Below are 23178 nucleotides of genomic sequence, written 5' to 3'. Positions count from 1 at the left end.
TATTAAGTTCCTTTATATGTAATTTTTTGTTAATATGCATAAAAGAATCTCATCAAAAAGATGAAAAAGTATCAATGTTTTTTAATATAATTATACAGTTTGATACAAAAGTTGAACAAATCATATTTTTCTCCCAATTAATAATATATTTATATATTCAAAAAAAAATTAACTTAATAATATTTTTTTCTTTTCCAGAAAGAAAACAAAATAAGAAAAATTGGTACTCTTAGTTCGTCACCACGAATAGGAAACAGGTTCGTTCAACATATCGCATCCAACCACCCACCCTTTTCCAGCGCCCGTCAACGACGATCCTGACGTGTTGCCAACATGAATGGTAGCAGCAAGTCATGTATCCACTGGATAAGGATAACACATGGGCGTGTCATATTTCCCTTATCATACCACCACTATGTGCCCAGTCCTTCAGCTACTTCCACTGGTAAAAGACACGACCAAAGCGCTTGACGTCTCCTTATGGCTCTACTAAAATAGTAGTAGTGGAAGATTTCTCTTTGCCAACCTATGGTGTCAGCCAATACTCTCTCTCTCTCTCTCTCTCTCTCTCTCTCTCTAAAACGGGCAAAAAAAGAAAAAAGACTGCTAAAGATATCAGAACGCGACACCATCAAGCAAATAATGATCAAGATAAAGCAAAGTCCTCTATTTTCTTCTTTTGGACCTGAAAGGATGATACAGAACAAGTTATCAACAGTTCATAAAGCTTCGAGGCATTACAAGAAGATTAGTAGCAGATGGCAATTATATTTTAAGTACAAAGCTTGCACCTCCTAGAAAATAAACTTGTGTGCTTTTAGAAATCCCACAGCTTAAATTGATTAGCAATGGACTCGAGTCATTAAACACCATGTTAACAAGGTCATGAATCCCTCCCTACTCATGTTTTTGTAATATGAATCAAATATGAAGTTGCCGTTACAAACTAAGAACCATTATTTCCAGCTAATGTCCGCATAACAACCTTACTGAAAATAACATATGCTTTTGCTACAACATATGATTAGGAAAATCATGAACGTAATACTAAAATGATTCAACCGTAAGTTTCGGGAAATAATTCGGAAACAAGCTCAGATCACACAAGAACAAGTAGTAGATATTAGAAGCACCTTTTATTGGCAGAGCTGCTCAACTGCAGCTACTATCTGTGCTGGCTGTACCACTGTCCACTCCTCCAAAGTCCCAGCATAAGGTGTCGGTACATCCTGTGATGACAAGCACATGATTGGAGCGTCCAAGTAGTCCCAGAAATTGTCGATGATGGCTGCCCTAAGACTTGAACCTATTCCTCCTGTCCTCATGCACTCCTCCACGATCAACACACGATGTGTCTTCTTCACAGAATTCCCAATGGTATAAAGATCAAACGGCTTCAATGACCTGATGTCAATGACCTCAGGGTCGTAGCCTTTGTTCACCAGCGTCTTCACGGCCTGCATCACATGATATCTCATTCGTGAATATGTAAGGATCGTAACATGCTCTCCTGGCCGCACCATCTCTGCCTCCTCCAAACAAAGCACATACTCCTCATCTGGGATCCTCTCCTTCAAATTATACAGCAGCACATGCTCAAACAGCACCACAGGGTTCTCACTCCTTATTGCTGCTTTCATAAGCCCCTTAGCATTGTATGGAGTCGAGCAGGCAACCATTTGCAGGCCGGGGATCGACTGGAAGTATGACTCCAGGCGCTGTGAGTGTTCTGCACCAAGTTGCCTCCCAACACCTCCAGGCCCTCTGATAACTATTGGGATTTTGAACTGGCCACCAGAAGTATAATGAAGCATACCACAGTTGTTCGAAATCTGGTTATACGCCAGCAGGAGGAAACCCATATTCATTCCTTCAACAATAGGTCTTAAGCCTGTCATTGCTGCCCCAATGCCCATGCCCGTGAAAGAGTTCTCCGCAATGGGGGTATCAAGGACCCTCAGATCTCCATATTTTGTAGCCAGTCCTTTGGTCACCTTGTATGAGCCACCATAATGACCCACATCTTCGCCCATGACACAAACGTGAGGATCTCGGTCCATCTCTTCTTCGAGTCCCTCCCGTAAAGCCTCGAACAATAGTAGCTCATGTCTAAGATTTACAAAACAAAAACTGAATCAGAACCTTGCAGAAAAGGGCCTGGAAAGAAAGAGTGAATTCTAATATGATACAAACAACATGACAGTCCAGTTGCATGAATTATTTAACACAACAGTACAAGATTGGAACACAAGAAAAAGCATTTTCAAAATGAATCTGAGATGCACCTTGTGCGAAATGGGCATCAGTCAAAGGTGCAAATGCAAGATAATATATTTCTATATCTAGTATCACCAAGAATGACTGCTAAGTGAAGGGCATAACTCTGAGACCAAAACCATAAGCTAAAGGATGGACATGATTTTAGTTGAATGTTTGGCAAAAACCACAAAATTCTATTTGGGGCAAAGAACCTATCATGGCAAAGAAACAGGCAGGTGAGAAGCATGTTCGGACATATTCTTAGATTATTTCCTCTTATTTCCTTCCACCAGGATAACAGCCAATTGTAAGCAGTTTTTTTCCAACTCCAGAAGCCAAAATCAAAATTACTGAAGGCTCAATGCACATGAATGTGCCAATGCCTAATGGAAATTAGGCAATGAAATGTGGCAAGGCATGTGAAGTGATGAAAATTAGCATGAGAGTAATAATTTATCGTACAAATTAATATTCAGATATACCAAGCATGCCTTAATGGGATTTGGGTCAAGTGCGAATAACACACTAATGCAGCATGTTCATCTTGTTTAGCAGCATGGATGCAGTGGGTTTGGCCCTCCTAATTATTTCACTAGAATACATTTGATTGCTAAATGCAAGTGTCAAGATGTGGTATCAAACTGTAGTAAGAATTGCTTCCTATATCATAAATAGAAGAAATTCAGGTTCCTAATTAGTTGATACATGATGGGTAAAGCCTCATCAATGAGTCCAGAAAAGTAACTTTTAGATAGAAATCAGTACCATAACAAAGATACAAATCAGGATTTAACAATTTATCAGAAAAGGTGAGGTTATTGAGTCAATTTTGCTTTGACTTGTAAGGAAAATAGATCCTATGTACAAATTTTAAGACGATCTATATGTTCAATAAACTCACATGTACAAGCACCTATGACAAAGAGATGGTAATGACACACAAGTATATAAAAGATATGCTTATAGTTTGTCAACAGGTTGAATAGTGTCCTAAGCTTGGCAATGATTCTTTCTTTGATAAATACAGAATAATATAATCCATTGCACGAAAACTAAAAGCAATTTTAGTGCAGGCTTAGGTGAGATTGTTATGTACTATGGCAATGAAAATGAAGAAAGGTAACTTGAAGCCTATGAGGGTGCAATAGAATTCCAGATTAAGATTACCTAAGAGTCATGCTTAGCGAAGTGATAGACATCTAGAGTATATGATGATCAAGATGAATAAGAATAATAGGACTGACTATACATGAAAACACAAGTGGTAGTGCCTAGTCCTGTTATAAACTCATAATTGCCATCATTGTTAACAAACACAACATCTTAAGCTCTCAATATCGTGAATCAATGTTATGACATCCAGTTGCATTCTTCCAGGAGGCAAATGTGTCAAGAACCTGACACCTGGGGATGGATTGGAAAGTTTTAACTCCTAAAGAAAGCCTTGTCAACAAGCATGGTGTAGGATCTGAGAATGAGATTGAGCAAATTGAAACTGAATTGGCAGATCAATCAACCCTCTTCCTCTTCCCGCCTCCCTTCTCTCTTCCAGTTTAAAGCTAACTTTTTATTAATCACTTTTAATATAAACCATGTGGTCCACCCAACATCTTCTAAATGATAATCTTGACTAATACCACAGTGTCAAATGACAATAACTGTGAATTAAAATCCTTCACCTATGCCTCACAGATTCAGTTAGCAGCATTAACTTCCTAATGTTGGTTATTTCGGAAAAAATGTTTATAATATGCATAATGAAAATTAGCATTACTGGACATGAAATTAGGTTACAACATTCTCCATAGTCGTACAACAACGCATATGAGGAAGCTTCTACAGAAATTCCAGACGCCACCAGTATTGGCGTCAATCAGCAATTAAATAAAAGTGATTAGCGGCTCAAGCTATTTTGCAAGATATTGACAAGTGATTAGCGGAAAGTATTGCAATCTCTAACAACGAATACAGCATGTCAATATCTACAGCAGCTTACCCAGGTTTGGATGCGGTGGAACTTGTAGACGCATCAGCCTTAGTCTATGGAGGATAAGAAAAGATACACATAAGTCAGTAACAGAATACAGTACATCCTACAGGAACAATGTAAGGTGACTCAGTACTCAACTGCAACCGCATTCGTGATGAAATTCCCACTACGAGACTTAGCATTAAAGAAACCGGAGGTTCTACCATCGGATCTGACAACGAAGATGCTTCCTCTCCTTCCTGGAAATGCACAAGACGAACAATACCAAAGGTTTAGATTACAAATCAGTCACACAAGAAAATCCTAGTAAGATTTCATGTTTGCCTCCAAAAAAGAAGAAACAGGAAAACCCACGAAATCAACGCAATTGAAGAGCCGGAGCACACATATAACTTCACTGAGAGAAGGGGGATCAAGATACAAGGCATCGAAGAAAAAGGAAGGCAGCAAATTACTCAACAAGCGGGAACACGACCGCGATAAATCAGGAAAAGGGTAGATAGAGTCGGACCTATAAGAGATCTTGCCAACAGCCCGACGCGAAACCTCTGAGGATCGATCAGATTGGGAGAAGCCGAGAGGAGGGCCGCCGTTTGCAGTGCTGCTGCCATCTCCCAAAAGCAGATCGAGTCCAGAGACTGAGGGAGGGGTCTGAGGGCGGGATTGGTGAGACTTTAGGGCAGGTCGGCTGCTCGTTTGAGGAGGGCGGATTGGGGGGCCGTGGGGAGTGTTAGCTGTTGTTATGCTGGTGCGGGTGGCGGAAACACCGATGCGAGAGGCATAGGAAGCGCTGGGTGTGGGCCTTTTGGGCTAGGATCCTCTCCAATTCGAGCGTGTCCCTTTTACCTGTCCAACTCTCTCATCTCAACCGTGCCTTCATTGAGACATCAAATATTTACCGTCCATTTATGATCATGGGCATATGGACCGTATCCATGAAGTTCTGACCGTCTTGGTCGCACCGCACTGAACGTACATCATTGAACGGTATAGATCTTATACTTCTTGATTGGACGGATACGATTTCAATTGAAATATAACCAGAACACTTAGAGTTGGAGAGGATCCTCATTCTCAATTTTATTTTTATTTTTCTGCTTTTAAGCGGCTGAGCCTTTTTTCCAAGCATAGGTTTCATCGATGAGACTTCATCGGCTTCGACGTGCCCGTCCATCCCTTGGTCGTAACAGTAGTTGTAGCCGTCGTGGATTGAGTTCTTAACGAAGTCGTGAATGAATCGCGTCAAAAGTCGTAACTCGTAATTCGAACAATTCCTCAATGGGTTGACCCGCGCTATTCCCTCGCCATCTATATATAATTCAATCCGACCGATGAATTCAGAAATCAACTCGACCCAATCCGCCAATCCACAACCCTTCCAGCCACGAGCTCGGCCAATAAACGGGTTATCGGTTTAGACAAAGAAGACCACACCACGAAGCATGAATTCCCCACCCACAATTAAATCAGCACAAGAAAAACAGGATAAATGTGGAGTATCCAACAAAAATTGACAACTCTGATGCTGCACCAACTTTTACATAGGGAAAACATATCAAACTTGACATCATCTACACCATATAAATCCGGAATCATCCATCGGTTTCCTTCATTATAGAACAACTTATCGATGCTTAGACACACCTTATATGCCACAGACTAGAGAGAGTGAGACATAGCCACTGCCCATTACCCACATGAAGATAATAAGAACGTGCGCCTTTAACAGAGCTAATGTGATCATGTTGGGCATATTCTTGTGTCCGTTATTTGGTTTTCCATATTCTTGACTTGATGAATTTGGATTGGTATTAATCAGATCCCTTGACATCGTTGCCCCAAACACTGTCCCATGCCCCGGATGGAGCTTTCGGTCCCTCGAGGTACTGCTGCCCGGCAGGAGCAGGGAGTTCGCCAGGTCCGAGCTGCTGCTGTTTCCTAGACCTTGTCCGGATGCCCAGAATCCTTAGAACAAATCTTGCAAGCTCACCATATAGCATTCCCGAACGATCAAAAAGCTGAAACAGATATTGAACAGTGATGATGAATCATCCAAGCTTTCTGAAAGTGTAAAGATGATGACAGGAGTGACCACGAAAGCTAACCTGGAGGAGAGCAGTCATGAACATGTGAAAAGCCTGAGTGTTCTGATCGATAAGAATAGAGATTCGACCAAAGAAATTCACCACACCTTGCATCTACGAACAATGTTTCAAAATAGAACAAAAGGACACAATCAGATCCGAAATAGAACAAGGATGAAATGAGTCTCACACAATTATGCAAAAGTTATCCAAAAATACACGGTATAAATAGGCAAAAAAAAAGAGAAAACAAATAACAATTTTCATTAAGTAGTTTGCTCCGAAAATAACAACTTACCACCCGGAGAAAGGACATCCAGAAGCCCGGTGGCGATGATGGAGGACCATATGGATTATTTGGATCTTGATTACCATACGGGCCTCCCATGCCCATCCCATAACCACCCATGGGGCCACCAAGGCCACTACTGTACATGCTACCCCCATACATTCCAGAACCTCCATGAAAGCCACCACCGTACCCTGAGTACATATTATTACCATACAAGCCACCACCGTATGACCCTCCAAGACCCCCATACATGCCTGAACCATAGCCTGAATTATACATGTTTGAACCATAACCTGCATTAGAAACGGAAGCTTCAGCACCATGATGACACTGCTGGACGTTAGGAGTTCCAAAGAGGTCCAAACAGGTTACCTCCATAACTAGTTCCATAATTCTGCCAGGGCCTCGGAGGAACAGGTCTTGCAAGGGTAGTTGTGTTAGCAGTTACATTCCTGTCGGCGGTTGGAACAATTTCACCTGGCTTTGCAGTACCAGATGCTTCCACAACATCACTAGTACTACCAGAAGATGGGGGCTTGAACGGTGCAGGACCAGATGTAGTCCCTGCTAGTTCCCATGGTTTTGGTGGCAGAGTACCTGCAGAGATGCATGCTAATATCAATTCAATTCTACTTCATAACTCATTTGAGGCACAAAACCAAGTATATAAATATATAGAAAAATAGAAACATCATAGGGACACTATCTCCACACAAGGAAAAGGAAATCAGGGCCCAAGCTGAGCAGAAAGATCTGTGGCCAAAGGAGTCAACATGCAGGAGCAAGCATCTATTATGAAATAGATGGATCTTTTATACATACGATCAGAAACAGACTAAGTCTTCAAGAGTCGAACTCTATTGAGAGCAGATGAAACCAACACATTTTCTTACTGATGATATATATCAAGATTTGCAATACCATCTGGTATGGTTCAGTACGGTCAGTAATTAGCGGTCCGACAACCTACCAGCACATAGACCAAGGTAACCTGGACATACAGGTCTAGACCAGAACCATGCAGATCTGACAGTGTCCAGTTGGAGACCGACAGTTGTTGGACACTTTCCGGCACATCGGGCATATATTTGTATTTGAAGTGCTGTTGTGAATATTTGCTACAAAGTCCAAATTACAATAAGATGTGAAAAATATATATATTATTAAGGGACACGATTAGACATTTTTTATAAGACTTGTTGTGTAAGAATGATTGTATCATAACTGTGACCGTGCTTCTTAGCAAGCAGAAGAACTATATAGTTGAAACAGTAGTAAAGGCCAAATGTTGCTGAATGTTCAGCTAGCCATTAATGCCTCCAAAGTATTAAGTACATCGATGCATAATACTGAATATCACGTTGTATTTCCTTCTCACTATCCTCTTCAGCTCAGCTACTGCTAGGCCCATCACAGGTTGCTCTAGTTCAAGTAGTATGGAATTTCGGACCAGGACTATATTTCCTAGCTAGCCAGTCAAATAATACTTAACTTAAAAGCCTTAGTTAATGTCTAGTGAAACAAATTTATCAGTTCTACCACACCAGAGTTATAAGAAGATTTGATACTCTTTAAAAAGTCCAACAGTGGTCAATAAAATCATAATTGACAGTAAACATGCAAGAAATGGCATTTGCAGGAGTGGATAAGGATGGTGGGCAGCCCAAACCCCACCACAAACACACAGAATGAAGAAAGAAAAAGAAAACTCGGGCAAGCTGCTACAGACCAATCCCGCTTGCAGATAGACACATACCTTAGAATGGAAAATTCTAGAAACGAGGATAACAAAGTAACATAAGTCAAAATCAATATTCATGAATAGTGAAACAATCCAAATCAATTCAATGCTGTCAAATATTTTACGCATGATTCTTTATGATAACTATAGGACACTTCCACTAAACATAAGTAATATCTTACGGAAGAAATAGATTGTCAGGTAATGATAACCGACACAAATATAAAATGCATGTTATCCAGTTATCAATTGATATGCCAGTAGTCGAACCAACCATGAGACAATAAAACAGGCTATCAGGTTACAAACTGCTGAAGTTTTTATTTCCACGAATAACAATAATCACATAAACATAAAGCTAAGGTAACATCTACAACATCACGAGGCCACCATGACATGAATGATGACAACAAAACATTAAGCCCCAGAGCACTAAATTCAAAACATATATACTACGATCTCTTCCGAGCCTTTAGAATAAACAGTTGCTTATTTTATCATCAACATCCACATAGCCACAAAACGGAATATTGAGGGGAGATAAGCAACCAATTCCAAAGCTACCCAACTAAGTCCAATGTAGTATACAAAGTAGTATATGTGGTGTGAAAACATCAGAAATTGGAACTTGTCCAATTTCATCACTAAGCAAAAATTGAAATACAAAAATAATAGCCTCATGTAGTATAGAAAACTCATGTTGTCAAGCAATCAAAACAAGAAGTGCATATTTGGAAAAGAAAGACCAAGGAACCACACAGACAAAAAAAAAGAAAAAAAGAACTGAACATACCTCATAGAACAAAATAACAAAATTTTCTAAGATATGCAGACTCAAAGCCTTGCAGGTACTTCGAGCTTTCTAGAGAAAAATGTCTTAAGAGAAGACAATTAATCCAATATTTAGTTTCTAGAGATACAGAGGAGCATTTATCCCCAAGCGCCAAATAACATGCTGTGCTAACTTAGAGCTTACAGTTTGAGTGAAAGATTAAAGCCTCTAACTCTTCCTCTCATGTGTGTGTGTGTGTATAACCACATAGTTGTTGTTTTAACAGCATAAGTATCTCCCAGTAATTCATTCTAGCAAAGATCCAACAAATAGTTGAGAACCAATAAAATGCTCGTGCAACCCATGATGTCCAACCACAGAGATCTACCAACTGGCATATTAGGGTGCAAAATGCTCACGCATACCAGATTACGAGTATAACTAGGTGCTAAAGTTGTTTTGCTACTGTTTCTATGACAATCTGGCATATTGTGTTTTAGTATTTTTTTAGAAACTGCAAGGGCAATTGCAAAACGTTCCGTCATGTTTAGCAACTGATTTGAACACAGATAAACTGTGTGAAGAATGTAATATTTATATAACGTCCACAAAATTTACCTTAACCTGTAAAGCACATAAGACTCTAAGCCAAAAGTCACTGTAAACGAAAAAGAAATTTCCACAGCGAAACAGAAGCTCTCTTCGAACAAGTAGCAATCGATCCAGCAAGAAGAATTATGAGATCGAAGTTACGAATGACATAAGCAAAGAAATATGGCAAATCAAGCCAAAATCACCCCTTTTTCTACCGAGGAACCATCTTGCTGCATTATTAAGTAAAGATGAAAGACAAAAAGGATGAATCTTCAGTTCTAATAATTACTAAATTCCGAAGGATCAAAGTTCCATGGTCCAGAAAAGAGAAACATCTCCGATTGACCTTCCAATATAAATTACTCCAGATCCTTAAATTTCTATCATCAACGACTCCTACTGTCAGCAGGTAAACCAGAGAAGGACGCAAGCCTACCAACAATCCACGATATACGATCGAACCAATTCACTTACGGGAAAAGGAATCAAGATCGTCGGAGCTTTCGAGTCCAGAGGGAAAACTCAATTCTAACGAAACCAAATCAAGGAACACGATTGGATCCACCAAACGTGACAAAAAACGGGATCAAATCGATCGATCGAAACCCTAACAATATTCTTACATACGCGGATCCGCGAGATTCGGATCGACGGAAGATGGAATCAATCCAGATAACAGCAAGAGGGGAAAAGGAGAATCACTGACCTGGAGGTGAAGAATTCGATCCCATGCCGACGGCGATACGAATCTACTCGTACATCAAGTGCCGCTACCGCTGCTTCCTCCCATCACCCCTATCGTTTCGCTTCCAACCTAAAACACCGCGTGAGGACGTCATGCGGTCAATAAATAAGGCTTTGGATCAATCAAGACCAGCAATCGGGTCCGAACTCGGATTTGGATTCCGACTGCATCCGACCCGATGCCAATGAAACGGACTCGGATCTTGTTACGACTAGACCTCGATCTCGAGTCAAATCCACGCGACACCCGGTTCGATCGAGTCAAGCCGAACCAAACCTTCGATTCGATCAAGCTCGGACTCGCCTACGACCGATGACATTGATTTGATCGGATACAAGTGCGACTCGACCCACATCAGATGCGTGTTATATGTACTCGATAGGTGTAACCTAATCATGTCAAGAAATTAATTTTCATATAAATATAGAATCATATTTTATTGGTAGAAAATTTATTATTATCATTTCATTATGCTTTGTATCAATCGTGTATAAAAAATATTAATGTATGATATATATATATATATATGGAAAATACATGAGAATATAAACTTCATTCAACGTTGCGCGTTCTTTGCGAATTGAATTGGATGTCGATCGTGTGCGCGGTCAACGTGGGTGTGCTTCGAAGTCAGACGAGTTGACCGACAAGGTCAACATGGAAACTGCCAGCTGCCGCATTTAATTAAATGTATAATTAATTAATAATAGAGACATAGGGAGACGAAAGGAAGCAGTTGAATTATTGTTAATCCATAAAGATAATTGTCAGAATATTTGGGATTAGGTGTGGATTAGTTGCCTTTCTTATCCACTTCTATCCACTGTTATCTTTGAGTTCTTTTATTTAGGCTTATTTGGCAGCGAGAAGGAAGACGAAGCTTTCGCAGACTCTTCTTCTCCCCCGTCGCGCTCCAAATTTGGGTGCTTCCAGAGGTGGAGTTTGGGTTCTGCTGTAATCGCTCGGATTGTCTCCAAAGATTGCGCCTTTCTAGGGTTTTCGAGGATTTGGGCCTGCTTTTTGATCCATTGCTGTCGGATTATTTTTTGGATAATATGTCCTCTGGCGCCGTAGGAGCGGCGGATCCGGACGGGTTGCGGCCGCTCCGCTGGGATCCGGCAGTGGAGGAGGAGGGGATTGACCATTTCGACCGGTTGCCGGACTCGGTGTTGCTTGTGATCTTTAACCGGATTGGCGATGTCAAGACCTTGGGGCGTTGCTGCGCCGTGTACCGCCGCTTCCACGACCTAGTCCCCCTCGTCGATGACGTCGTTGTCCGCGTCGACTGCGTCATCTCGGACGACCCCTCCCCCGCGGCGCCCGGCGGCGGTTTCGACAAGCCCCACAGCGTCTTCTCCCACTTTGCTCGCTTCGTCCTCGGCGGCCTCGTCAAGCCCCTTGAGGCTCTCTGCCAAATGCTCTCCCCCGCCTCCTTCGCGGATGCCGTCGCCAGGAAGTCGGGGTTGTTTTCGTCTTCGTCTCCCGAGGTCTCTCACCATTCCCCGACTGAGGTCCTGAAGAACTTTAAGGAAATCCGACGCCTCCGCATCGAGCTACCCTACGGCGAGCTCGGCGTCGACGACGGCGTCCTCCTGAAGTGGAAGGCCGACTTTGGATGCACCCTTGAAAGCTGCGTTATCCTCGGTGCCTCCTCCGTAGTCTCCTCGTGCTCGATGTCCGCCAAATCCTCAGAACCTGACCCAAATCCTAGTTTCCAGGACGCTTGTGGTGGTGATGATTGCGGGAACATCCCGGAATCGTTCTACGCCGATGGGAGCTTGAAACGCAGGGTCGTGTGGACTATCAGCTCACTGATTGCCGCTTCCGCGCGGCATTACCTTCTCCATCCGATCGTGGCCGACAACGAGACCTTAGAGAGATTAGATCTGACAGATGCTGATGGGCAGGGGTTGCTGACACTGGATCGCCGGCAGCTACAAGAACTACGAACGAAGCCAGTGATGTCTTCCGGGAGCTCACACCGGACGCTTCTGCCGGCACTAAACATGCGCCTGTGGTATGCACACCAGCTGGAGTTGCCCGGTGAGATGGTGTTGAAGGGTGCAACATTGTTGGCAATCAGACCAAGTGAGGAGCGGACGGGGGAGGCGGTCGGTGGTGTTGTTGGTCAATCCATCGGTTTCTCTGATGGTTGCTGGGTCTCAGATACATTTGAAGAGCCATACCGGACGGCAATTAGGATGCTAATGAAAAGGAAGACTCACAGCCTTGAGATGAATTCCTTCTGAGTCTGAAATAACTGCAACATAATTCAGCCTTTAGAGGTAAAAATCGAATCCTGCTCATGTAATGGAGCTCTCCATGTTGAAGTTTGTCTTTGAATCCAAGTTATATGATTGTTATGGAAATAATTTAGGTCAGATGTCTGCTTACTGCTTGGGGGAACCTACTGCTGCAATCTATCTTGTTTATTGTTCATAGCCGATAAGATAGAGGAAAAGGAATGTTTGTTCATGGGAAACCTGCATAATGATTTGTATTTTATATTTATAAACAAGAAACAATTGACTATCTTATTAAAACACATATAGAAATTAGAGTTAATATGAACCTATCTGGTGCTGCTGATCGTACATCGTTCTCCTTGGAATTGGTTATTTTTATTTTATTGCTTGAACATATGTTCCTGAGATTAAGTTTGGACCATATAGCGCATCTGCGTAGCTAATTACAAATCTTCAAATTTTTTGAAAGCTTATTTTCTTTAAATGATGTAATGCTTTTATGTGTCGTTCTTGAATTGCATTAGTTATTTGTGCCTTGTAAAGTAAGATTATCCAGCTCCAGCTCAAAACCTTAGCAAACAGAATCTCATAGGAATGTATATGTGGATCATATGAAGCTGCTTCAGGGAATCATTAATCATCACCCTAGGTCATTTATCTAGTCGATCCGCCATTTGATTGGTTTGATAACACAAAAGCATGTTGACGATTTTAAGAATATTTTTTAGTCATCAACCAGTGTACACTTTCTAAGAATATTTTGGATGATTTGGATCAATAATAGACGAATGACTATGCAATATCGACTTTATAAATGTAAGCTTATTTATAAGCCTTTTGTGGTATTGGCGACTTACATGATTCTGTAGATCAAGCCAGTAAGAGGTTATATCTAGCAACAACTTTTGATATGTTACCTGTCTTTAAGTGTCATTGTTCTTCTCGTCGTTGGCATCAGATATATATCTGGCTATACGAAGACTTAATTATTTCAATTTGTATTTAAGAATAGGAAAATTAAAGCAGTTACTTATTAGCAGTTTCAACTGTAATATTTATGAATTGCTTTTATATCATAATTCTATGGTAAACATGAATATTTAACATGTCTTCTTGTGGAATTTTTAGGTTTATGGATTATGATGCCCCATAGAGGACGGATATTAAATATGTTAAAGGCAACCGGAGAATAGTTTGGACCCTTCATATGAAGTGATACTTGTTAACTCATCTTCTAATCCAGTGACTATACAACACAAATATCGAGCAGCAAAGCCAGATTTCTTCGTAAGTGACATACAACATGTTCCTCTCTTTTTTGACTTGTTCCATGAGTAAAGGCATTTATGATGGTTATTATGTGTAATCTTCGTCATAGCTTGTACATTTTTTAAATCATGAATGGTTGACTGTAACATCCAATAATGGATTTATTGTAACTTTAGCGTGCTCATGTCGATGACCTTCGACTCATTCATGTTACTAATATGTCAAAACGCTGTGCCTAATTGATTTTTAAGCTCCACTTCTCAATGGGTGTTGTGTGCATTATTTTCTCAGCAAATCGTCTGTTTAATTACATTTTCAATGTCAAATGATGTTCCTGTGGCTATTTATTGGAATGATTAAAATCTTATATTTCTCAAATTGGAATGCTGGGGATGCTTTGCTTGGATATATTGCACTGCTTGCGAAGGCTTTTGAAAGACTGCACAAGCTGTTTTATAAGACTGTTCAGGAAGGTAATCTCAGGTTCAGCACTGTTAATCTGTCAGATAGACAGGGAATTGCCTTTGCCGTTTTTGGTTTTATCTTTGGCAAATTAGGGTTTCCTTTTTATGAGGTAGGAAGCAGCTATTAGAGAAATGTGTATGTCTGCTTCAAAGTACAATGTATGTGTTAATAGCATGTGTGAATCCTCTCATAACTTTGCATTTCAATGTTCAATTCCATTTACTATGTGGTTTGACAAATGTTGTGTATCATTCAGTGTTCAGTATTCTGGTATGAATTGTATCTCTAATCAGTTTAATTCACTAATTTGCTATATTTGCTGCATTTCTCACATTAACATAGATGCTTGTCGAACATCGCCGTCTTTTTTGATGCACAGAAGGCAGCCGAAAAGAAATCATTTTATCTTGCATGAACTCTAATTCTGCATATTATGAGAGGTTTCTAGTTGACATATCTACTGAGAATGTAATTGTCGAGGAAGTCTCCTCGTGGGATCATCATACACACACAAGCATAATTGTTGAACCAGTAACATTCAGACACAGCAAATCGATGCAGAGTGTAGAACATCTATAAAGATGAAATATAATCTGCACATTTTATTACTCTGAGCAACACATACATACCTTTCATGGCTGGCATTTTTCGTGTTTCAGATGGCACATGAGTAGCTTCCCTGTGAGTGAACAAAGACCACACTGAAAGGGCCTTCATCTGCTTAAATGGTGTCTTATCCACAAGCAAGCAATAAAGATGGATTGTTTACCATTACATAACCAGGTTTCACTCTGCAATCACACAATGATAGAACTGTCTCACACATGATATGAATGCAATTGATGAGAACAAAGAACAAAGCAATTCTGATTTTGACCACAGTTCTACTGGAGTCCTTGCTGCAAACAATATTCCAGGAAAGGTGCCATTTCCATGCTTTGCAGTCGTTGCTTTCCTGCATCATCCATCTATGTGCTTGTTAGTATCATTTAGGCGTGGAACACAATAAACTATATATATCTATGTAGACAGTTATAGGGCATGACATATCTTCATCTGACTTCAACTGGAATCTAGTATAAAGAAATATGAGCTTGACTGTGGTTTCATTCATGATATTAGAAAAACATGTTACCATCAACAACCATTAAATCTAACTGCTGCAGAATTTGAAAATTAAAAAAAAAACTACTATTAGTATATTAATATTTTATTGCAACTCCTGAAGCATGTAATTAACATCAGGAGTCAAAGTCTATAGACTAGAGAACACAAGTGAATAGTGTAGAGCCACAAAATCTGTGAATCAGTGATCAGTAATGGCATCTGAATGTAAGCATCTTTGTTCACAGGAAGCCAACAATGGTGTAAGCCAAGAATGGGAACCCAGATCAAGGTTTTTAGCTTCTAAATTGTAGCCCTAACATTAAACATGGTGCTTCCTGTTGTCACTGGTCTCGAAATGTAAAGGGTATTAGTATCTCTGAGGTTTTACAGATTATTCATCACTGGAAGAGTATCAGTTTCCATAATGGATGGTTTAGTGCAATGAATTAACAATTGAAATAGCATTCACTAAGAAGAAATCCAAAGTCTAAGCTCTATAACTTTATCTATGAAGGATGAACTTGTAAACTTAACTTGCTCCTTGGCTTGAAATGTATTGGCACTCGGTTAAGATAAGTCAAAGTCCCATATAAATGGATTCCAAGATAGTAAAACTAACAGCTGTATCAACTGTCAGTGCAAGTGATAGTCAACAAAATACAAAATAAAACGTAATGGGAGTTTTCTACTTTGAGATTTAACAGCCGCATGCAAAGTCCAGCGAGAGAAATTAATATCTAGAAGCACGATGAGAGCAAAAATCCTTGATGATTCACCATCAAGATGGAGCCAACAGCAAATACACTTGTAAATTTTATTCTTGAAACAAACAGAAGGTCGTTCAGCAAACTTAAATCACCTTAGCAAATTCACGGGAGTAACGTCGACATGATTATGTAAATGACCTGGGGAAGAGAAAAACAAGATGAATGGCGGAAACCAATCCGAAATTCGTACATGAAAACTGATGAAGTCTCGGTGAAGCAGAAGTTTCACATGAATATGATCAAAATCTTACCAACAAAATGTCATGAATTGTGAATTCGTACATGAAAAGTGATGAAGTCTCAATGAAGCACAATTGAATATGATTAAAAATTTTCAGGAATTGCTGCCACTTAAGGCATCCGCACATGCTCTCTCTGTGGAAATATAGAGTGCAATGTGGGTAAGTCAATGAAGTAAACATCATTAAAATCTTAGAAGGGATAAGAAAAAGGATGAATCGAAGTATACTGGAAGCACAAAAGGATGTTTCTTGATGCAATCAGAGTTGATATATAAATACAACATCTTATCTTTCATAACTAGATATTTTAATGGGTTAATGTTCATTTTAGCCCCTATGGTTTTGACCATAGATCATTTAATCCCTTATGGTTTACTTGTGTCTAAAATAACCCCTACATTTTTAAAAGCGTAACATATAAACCCCTCTCGTCAAGTCTGAGTTAACAAACATTAAATTATACTTACGTGTTATGTTGACTCATAGTAAACTACTAATATAATGATATATAAATTTAATTCTAAAAAATGAATCTATTTTAGCTCCTGTGATTTTGGTCATACACCAATTAAGCCATTATGTTTTTGTTTATGTCTAAAATAATCCACATTTTTAAAAACATAATATATAAGTCTCTCCCATCAACTCTGAGTTGACGGACGTTAGAATCTACTTATGTGACATACTGACTCATAATAAATTATTAATATAATAACATGTATAATTTAAGTTTAGAAAAAAGTCTATCTTATCAAGGAAGAGGAAGCGGCAGAGGCCGTAGTGACGAACGAAGGTGAAGAGGTGGAGGTAGGAGAGGCCGGAGGCAAAGGAAAGAGAGAGTCAAACCACCACGTCGTAGACGCAATGGGTGGGGGGCACAAGAGAGGACGAAATGAGAGGCGATATATCACGAACAGTCGTCGCGCACCCGCAACAACTCCGTTCAACGAACCGTTCGTCGCTCTCATCTACATGTACAACTACTTGACAGTATGTTTTGCCTTGGTTTTGAGTCATTTTGCTTATAAAAATGTAAGTTCGAACAAGTTGCAGCGCTACAAAGCGACCGCTCACTGAACCGAGCAAAACAGCCCCAAAATAGCTCCGTTTTCGTGTACCACAGGCTATTTTCTGCAGTCCGCTTCCGCTCATCAAAACATCAGCCATCTCAGCCCCTTAGAACCCTCTGGGTGGCACAAGGCTGGATGGGGCTTCGGTATAGTGTCAAGCGTTGAATAACCTTTCGCAAGTTCGTATGTTACCTTGACGGGAACTTGTTATCGCGCTCGGCACCCGGTGAGCAGTTATTTGTGGACTTGCAACTGTTCGTTCAACCTTCTAAAGTCCTTGTTTTTCCCCTCTCCCTCTTTTCTCTTGTGCACGCAAGGTGCTCACTGAATTGCTTGTAAAGCTTCCCCCTTTCGTGAGACGTCGGGACTTGTCCGTCGCTCATTCTTTCGAACTAATCAACTTTCTCTTTTACAGGTCCTTCGGGACCTACGAGAGGTTGCAAGTGGGCTGATCTTTGCGGAGCAATATTGCAAGGGCGAAGCGTGACTTAAGCAACACAAGCTAAGTTCGCATCTTGACCGCAATAGTACCTCACGCCTTAGGCAATTCCAGCTAAGGCCGTGATAGATAGGGACGAAGATACCCAAGAGGAGGAAGAGGGATCAGGAGACCATTGTATACCTTGCGTTGGACTGGTCGATGCATATCCACCTGAGGCAAGACCGGAAGCTCCTGAGCTTATCGTAAGCATGAGAGAGGTTGCGTGCATATGATGTCCTACTAGGCTGTAGTGACTCGATGCTACTACTGGTGGTCGCTTGCACGACGACACCTCCTTCCGCTATTGATGATGGTCTCAATTTTTTTAATTTAAATTACGCGTGTTATTATATTAATAATTTATTATGAGTTAACATGCCACGTAAACAGGCTCTAACGTTTGTCAACTCAACCTGACGGGAGGGACTTATATACTATGTTTTTAAAAATATAAAGATTATTTTAGACATAAACAAAACCATAAGAAGGTCTATGATCAAAACCACAAGAGTTAAAATTAATTATTTTTTTATTTAAATTATACATATCATTATATGAATAGTTTATTATAGGTCAACATGTCACATAAGCAAAGCAGACTCCAACGTCTGTTAACTCAAATTTGATGAGATGAGCTTATATGCTATATTTTTTAATATGTATAAGTTATTTTAAACACGAAAAAATCATAGGAGCTTAAGTGGTATTTTCAATCAATCTCATCATAATATGATATTGTAAATCAAACTTATCAGAATATATTCATTCTATCTTAAACGAAGTATTTTATTAGAGGAAATGTGAATAAAAATATCCTTTTCTTTTGGTTCTAATGTCATTTTTTCATACTTAATATTTTTTTTTCTGCTTTTAAATTGGAAATGTTGAGGAACTGAAACTCAAAAAGTGAATGTGAAAAAAAAAAAAACTCTAATATAGAAGAGAAAGAAATATATAGCAAGTGAGAGTACAAAAAGTTTCAATCACTTACCTGGAACCCATTAGGTAGTTTCTTTCTCTTATTGTCAGACCATTATCACGCAATAATCTTACCACTGATACCATCTAATCACTCTCCAACTCGGACTTTACAGATAGAATATACCTTCATGTCTCCTAGTTGTAGTATAAGCCTGTTTGAGGTAGAAGTTAACATTATTATTTTTTCAGAACTTCTCTCAACAGGACTAAGACGATTTTTCTCCTTGTCCAAACTTTTTAATGCTTAGATATTATCACCATTGAAGCCTAAAAAAGTATGTGTTGGTTTCCTTTCACATAACCAATATAACATCGAGCTTCCAACAAGCATAAATGTACTTTCGCAGATACCAACCATCAAAGCATGAGATCTTATCATTCTCGTGCATGAAGGCATTCGGCAACTTCTATGTCCGAGAACCAACTTTTGAATCCGGTTCACAGGGTCCAATAAGCAAGGAAACAGCAAGTACAGGTGCAGTGCAAACTCATACTACAAAAGTGTCGGGCTACAGTAGATGTTATACGAATGGCCGGCATCAACAAGACTACTCTTTAATGGGGTTCCAACTTTATTACTCCTAACCTTTTGACACTTGGTCTAGCCAAACAAAATGAGACACAACTACAGAATGCTATAAAATCCCGGCATGGCCACCTGTCGATCCACCATTGAAGCCCTTTCAAAGGTGTGCATCCTTAGGTTATAAAAGCTAAGGAAATCAAATTGAGACATGCAACCTCGAGAACGGTAATCCTAAAATCCATTAAGGGACCGGAAGACAATAACACACCAAAATCCAAAAAGTTGTCCGGAAGAATAAAAAAAAAAGAAAAAAGACTAAGTAGCAAGCAGACAAGATCATTTGATTAAAAAATAGATAAAAAATGTAATCTTTTAGATAGCAAGGAAAGCAGCAGGAAGAACTTCTTACCAGCAATGGAGTATGCACAAAATGGCATCTTTTTTTCTGATTAACTCATCTCTTCCCTTTCCCCTTGAGGTCTGAATGCCGATAGCCATCCCCATAGCAGAGCTGCAGGCCGCCGTCCATCCCTGCCGGAAATTGATTCTCTGCGCTGGTGGCGGCTGCAGCCGAACCAGCGGCAGAACCGAAGAAGAACTGCAGGTTCGATCCGTCAACGGTAGAAGAGAGCCTCGGTAGATTGTTGTGACTGTGATGGTGCTGCTGAGGCATCTGAGCTGGTGAATTGGACTGAAGGGTCCCCCTACTGAAACCTGCAATTCCCGAAGAAATTGAGAAGTTGAGATTGTAATCCCCTGACGCTGCCACTGCCGAGACGGGGAAGACATGGTCCTGTAAGAATAACTGCTGCATTTCGGGATGGTGGCCAGTGGCAGCTATGTTGAATGGCAACATTCCCATCGGGGATCTGTTCCCAAAGTGGGATTGGGAGGGAAAACTCGACGGCAGCTGGTGACTCTTTTGCGGCTGAGCAAAGAGACCAGCTTGGACGAAGTAATCCGCTGTGGAGATTTGCTTCTGAATGCAACTGCGGTCGGAGTTCTGGCCTGCAACGGCAGCGGTTACGTTGGAATTATTGCGGACGCTGCCGCCACCAGTAAGAAGCTCCGTGAAGGTAGTAGTTAAGGAGGGGGTCTGAGGGTTCGGGTACGGGTTCGGGTTCTGGTTCTGGTGATGGGACGCCACAATGGGGCCACTGTCGTCTCTATCTTTCGCCTTGTCCTTCGCAGTTCGTTCTCGTGCTCGCTCTCTGGCCTTGATGCGGCTCTCTGACTGTGAGAGTGACAGAACCGAGCCTTTGCTGATCTCCGAGGTGCTGCTGCAGCCCGACTTGCTCGACTGATGCTGCTGTTGTTGATGCTGATTGTAGCTACACTCAACATCTGGATTGATCTCCATGATCTCTTCCCCGCTAGGGTGCGGTGGCTTTAGGAAGCCATCGAGCGGAGGAAGCTCGTTGATGGCGGCCGCAGCGGCTTTGATTAGCCACTCGATGGCCTTGCTCGGCTGGTCGCAGCCAAGGCGGTCCTGGAGGTCATAGAACTGAATGGCGGTGGAGACGGAGAGACGGACCCTCCGATCGCGGAGGCCCTTCGCGGTGTAGACCTTGCTGTGCCGGTCCTTGCCGCCGGAGGCTCGCGAGACCCGAAAGATCCTTGACGACGGGTAATGCTGCCAGGACCCGATGCGGTTGGCATCAGCCCCTCCTTCGCCCTTCCTCTTCTCTCCGTCCTCGTCGTCGTCCCTCGCGAGCTGCTTGCGCCGTATCTTGGCCGCCTGACTGCCGTTGCACATCATCCGGGACCTCTTGGAAGCGTGGTCGTTCTCCTCCAATTCCATCTTGCTCTCATGCCTCTCCTGGGCACAAAGATAGGATCTTTATCGCGTGATCGGCCACTCCTTATTATATCTACCCCTCGATCTCCTTCCTGCAAGTGGAGTGTGGTGGGTGTGGGCGAGACTGAGGGGCTATGGCAACTCCGGGACTTAGGGTTTCTGGGAGTTAGCAGAAGGCCGTCCTTCAGCATTCATGGCGAGTTCACAACCGCAGTGCAGCAGCAAGGATAGGAGACCAGAAAACAAAGAATGGAGAGGAAATGCGAGACCTGTAGACAAAGTAGGTGGCCGGACAAGTCAGCTCGGAGCCTTTGCTTTTTTTCTGGCAGCGGCGATCAGCTGTTCTTGGCTTCCTTTTCCCTCTCTTTCTTCCCGCTACTCGCGCTGGCTCGTCGGGTGGCTAGAAATCAGCACAACGACATGAAGGCAGCAGCTACAGCAGCAACGTCTGTGACGAGGGCAGTATAAGACACCGAATTCTGACGGGTTATTAAGAGAGTAGACATAAATCCACGAACCAAAAGGCAGCAGCACCTTTAATCCTAGCAGCTGCTTTAAAGACGAAGCCGAACCAGACACAAAAACAAGCAAACGCAAAGCGAAGAAAAAAACGAAAGCTTTCTCAGACAACAAACTCGACCGAAATCTCAGCGACAAATAATCCGTATTACTCATGAATATCTCGTTTCTCCGAGAAAATCTCACCTTGCGACAATTTAATGCCTCCGCCTTCCAGATCTACCCACTCAATCTCCAAGCACAAGAGAATCCCACCCCCCAAAATCGATCCTTTACTCCGGATTAGAAGCAGACGAGCCCCGATCGACGTGCATTCCTCCAGTTCTCATCAAGACCGACGCGCCAAACAGCTCCTTCCGCAAATGCCGCCCTCCAGCCTCTGCCTCTCCTCTCCTCCGAATGAGACGACAGCAAAATCTTCGTCGAGGTGCTACGCCCGCTTCGGACAACAATCCGCCATTACTGGTCCTCGATCTCTTCGTCTCCCCCCGCAATTTCCTCGGTGCGCAAGAAGAGCGACAGCGACGGTGAACGAACAGCAGTAACAGCTGCAGCAAGAAGCGTAGGAGCTAGTGGTAGAGTTAGGGGAATCGGGGAACAAGGAAGAAAGGCCGGAGAAAGATGGGAGATTATAAATTTCTTTTGCCGAGAAATCCTAGTTTAATCCAGATAGCGAGGGAGGGAGGAAGAGATTGGCGAGAAAGCTCGTGGATCGAAACCCTAGGCGTTCCCATTCGAGCAATGGTCGAGCTTATCGGGAAAGGTCGAGACACACCGCCGTCCCCTCTTTTCCCTCTCTCTCTCTCTCTCTCTCTCCTCGTTTTTATAGAACGGACTTTTCCTTCCCATTTACCCCTCATCGTCTATCTAATTACCTTTCCGCCCGCCCCCTGCCCGCCTTCCGTCTGCTGTTGCGACACCAAACACCCGTTCGCCAAACCACATCTCGTCAACACTGTCGAAATCTTCAAAACTCACAGACGTGTTCTCTTCTCGTTGGATTCTCTTACTGTTTCATCGGTGTCTGTTGGGACGGTGCAATAACTGAGCTTAATCGTATTTACGAAATCGTTCTTCTCTTAGTTGAACTCACTAACATACCCGCACGGCTGTCTGCCGCGACGACCACTGCGGGACCCAATTCTTTGTCCATTCATAGGGCAGGTGGATGAATGGGTTAACATAAATTGGTAAGATACATTTTCTGAAGATTGTTTAGTGAAGCAATAA

The 23178-nt window shown here is 41.7% G+C and overlaps 4 protein-coding genes across 13 annotated transcripts; 1 reads left to right on the top strand and 3 right to left on the bottom strand.

Annotated features, from left to right (window-relative positions):
• Positions 1 to 61: 61 nt before the first annotated feature.
• On the bottom strand, positions 62 to 5015 carry LOC135585237 (pyruvate dehydrogenase E1 component subunit beta-like). 2 transcript variants are annotated; one of them, XM_065181424.1, is made up of 5 exons: positions 4761 to 5015; positions 4388 to 4488; positions 4256 to 4299; positions 1134 to 2109; positions 62 to 685 (listed from the first exon to the last, which is right to left on the bottom strand). In XM_065181424.1, exons 1-4 carry the CDS (start codon positions 4858 to 4860, stop codon positions 1137 to 1139), a joined length of 1218 nt encoding a protein of 405 aa, XP_065037496.1. In that variant the 5' UTR covers positions 4861 to 5015; the 3' UTR covers positions 62 to 685; positions 1134 to 1136. The 2 variants fall into 2 exon arrangements, with proteins under 2 accessions (XP_065037496.1, XP_065037495.1); XM_065181423.1 differs by lacking the exon at positions 62 to 685 and having other exon boundaries at positions 875 to 2109.
• A 726-nt stretch (positions 5016 to 5741) lies between these two features.
• Positions 5742 to 10560, bottom strand: LOC135672926 (peroxisomal membrane protein 13-like). The gene is made up of 5 exons (XM_065181426.1): positions 10439 to 10560; positions 6998 to 7222; positions 6632 to 6918; positions 6355 to 6447; positions 5742 to 6267 (listed from the first exon to the last, which is right to left on the bottom strand). The coding sequence occupies exons 1-5, from the start codon at positions 10461 to 10463 to the stop codon at positions 6061 to 6063; spliced, it is 837 nt and encodes a 278-aa protein (XP_065037498.1). The 5' UTR covers positions 10464 to 10560; the 3' UTR covers positions 5742 to 6060.
• A 764-nt stretch (positions 10561 to 11324) lies between these two features.
• LOC135672925 (F-box protein At5g46170-like) lies at positions 11325 to 15418 on the top strand. 2 transcript variants are annotated; one of them, XR_010513178.1, is made up of 3 exons: positions 11325 to 12762; positions 13852 to 14010; positions 15117 to 15418. XR_010513178.1 is itself a non-coding variant. In XM_065181422.1 (2 exons), the coding sequence occupies exon 1, from the start codon at positions 11533 to 11535 to the stop codon at positions 12724 to 12726; it is 1194 nt and encodes a 397-aa protein (XP_065037494.1). In that variant the 5' UTR covers positions 11325 to 11532; the 3' UTR covers positions 12727 to 12762; positions 13852 to 14256. The 2 variants fall into 2 exon arrangements, 1 of the variants encoding a protein (XP_065037494.1); XM_065181422.1 differs by lacking the exon at positions 15117 to 15418 and having other exon boundaries at positions 13852 to 14256.
• On the bottom strand, positions 15034 to 22749 carry LOC135672923 (transcription factor PCF6-like). Of its 8 annotated transcripts, none has more exons than XR_010513174.1 (6): positions 22135 to 22749; positions 21699 to 21877; positions 20041 to 21588; positions 19116 to 19257; positions 16424 to 16469; positions 15176 to 15425 (listed from the first exon to the last, which is right to left on the bottom strand). XR_010513174.1 is itself a non-coding variant. In XM_065181419.1 (4 exons), the coding sequence occupies exon 3, from the start codon at positions 21430 to 21432 to the stop codon at positions 20086 to 20088; it is 1347 nt and encodes a 448-aa protein (XP_065037491.1). In that variant the 5' UTR covers positions 21433 to 21588; positions 21699 to 21877; positions 22135 to 22749; the 3' UTR covers positions 15034 to 15412; positions 20041 to 20085. The 8 variants fall into 8 exon arrangements, 3 of the variants coding, with proteins under 3 accessions (XP_065037491.1, XP_065037492.1, XP_065037493.1); XR_010513173.1 differs by having other exon boundaries at positions 15176 to 15412; XR_010513175.1 differs by lacking the exon at positions 16424 to 16469 and having other exon boundaries at positions 15176 to 15412.
• Between the last annotated feature and the right edge of the window lie 429 nt (positions 22750 to 23178).

This window comes from Musa acuminata, chromosome BXJ1-5, assembly GCF_036884655.1.
Source record: "Musa acuminata AAA Group cultivar baxijiao chromosome BXJ1-5, Cavendish_Baxijiao_AAA, whole genome shotgun sequence".
In the NCBI taxonomy this organism is placed as follows: domain Eukaryota; kingdom Viridiplantae; phylum Streptophyta; class Magnoliopsida; order Zingiberales; family Musaceae; genus Musa; species Musa acuminata.
The sequence above is the reverse complement of the archived record's forward strand: the minus strand, read 5'-3'. Positions and strand labels throughout refer to the sequence as shown.

Coding starts and splice junctions, on each gene's coding strand:
- LOC135585237 (XM_065181424.1), bottom strand. CDS start 4,860: ATGGCAGCAGCACTGCAAACGGCGGCCCTCCTCTCGGCTTCTCCCAAT. Junction 4,300..4,387: donor TCATCACGAATGCGGTTGCA/GTTGAGTACTGA, acceptor TATCCTCCATAG/ACTAAGGCTGATGCGTCTAC. Junction 2,110..4,255: donor TCCACCGCATCCAAACCTGG/GTAAGCTGCTGT, acceptor TGTAAATCTTAG/ACATGAGCTACTATTGTTCG.
- LOC135672926 (XM_065181426.1), bottom strand. CDS start 10,463: ATGGGATCGAATTCTTCACCTCCAG. Junction 6,919..6,997: donor TTATGGAACTAGTTATGGAG/GTAACCTGTTTG, acceptor TTTCTAATGCAG/GTTATGGTTCAAACATGTAT. Junction 6,268..6,354: donor TCATGACTGCTCTCCTCCAG/GTTAGCTTTCGT, acceptor TATCTGTTTCAG/CTTTTTGATCGTTCGGGAAT.
- LOC135672925 (XM_065181422.1), top strand. CDS start 11,533: ATGTCCTCTGGCGCCGTAGGAGCGGCGGATCCGGACGGGTTGCGGCCG.
- LOC135672923 (XM_065181419.1), bottom strand. CDS start 21,432: ATGGAATTGGAGGAGAACGACCACGCTTCCAAGAGGTCCCGGATGATG.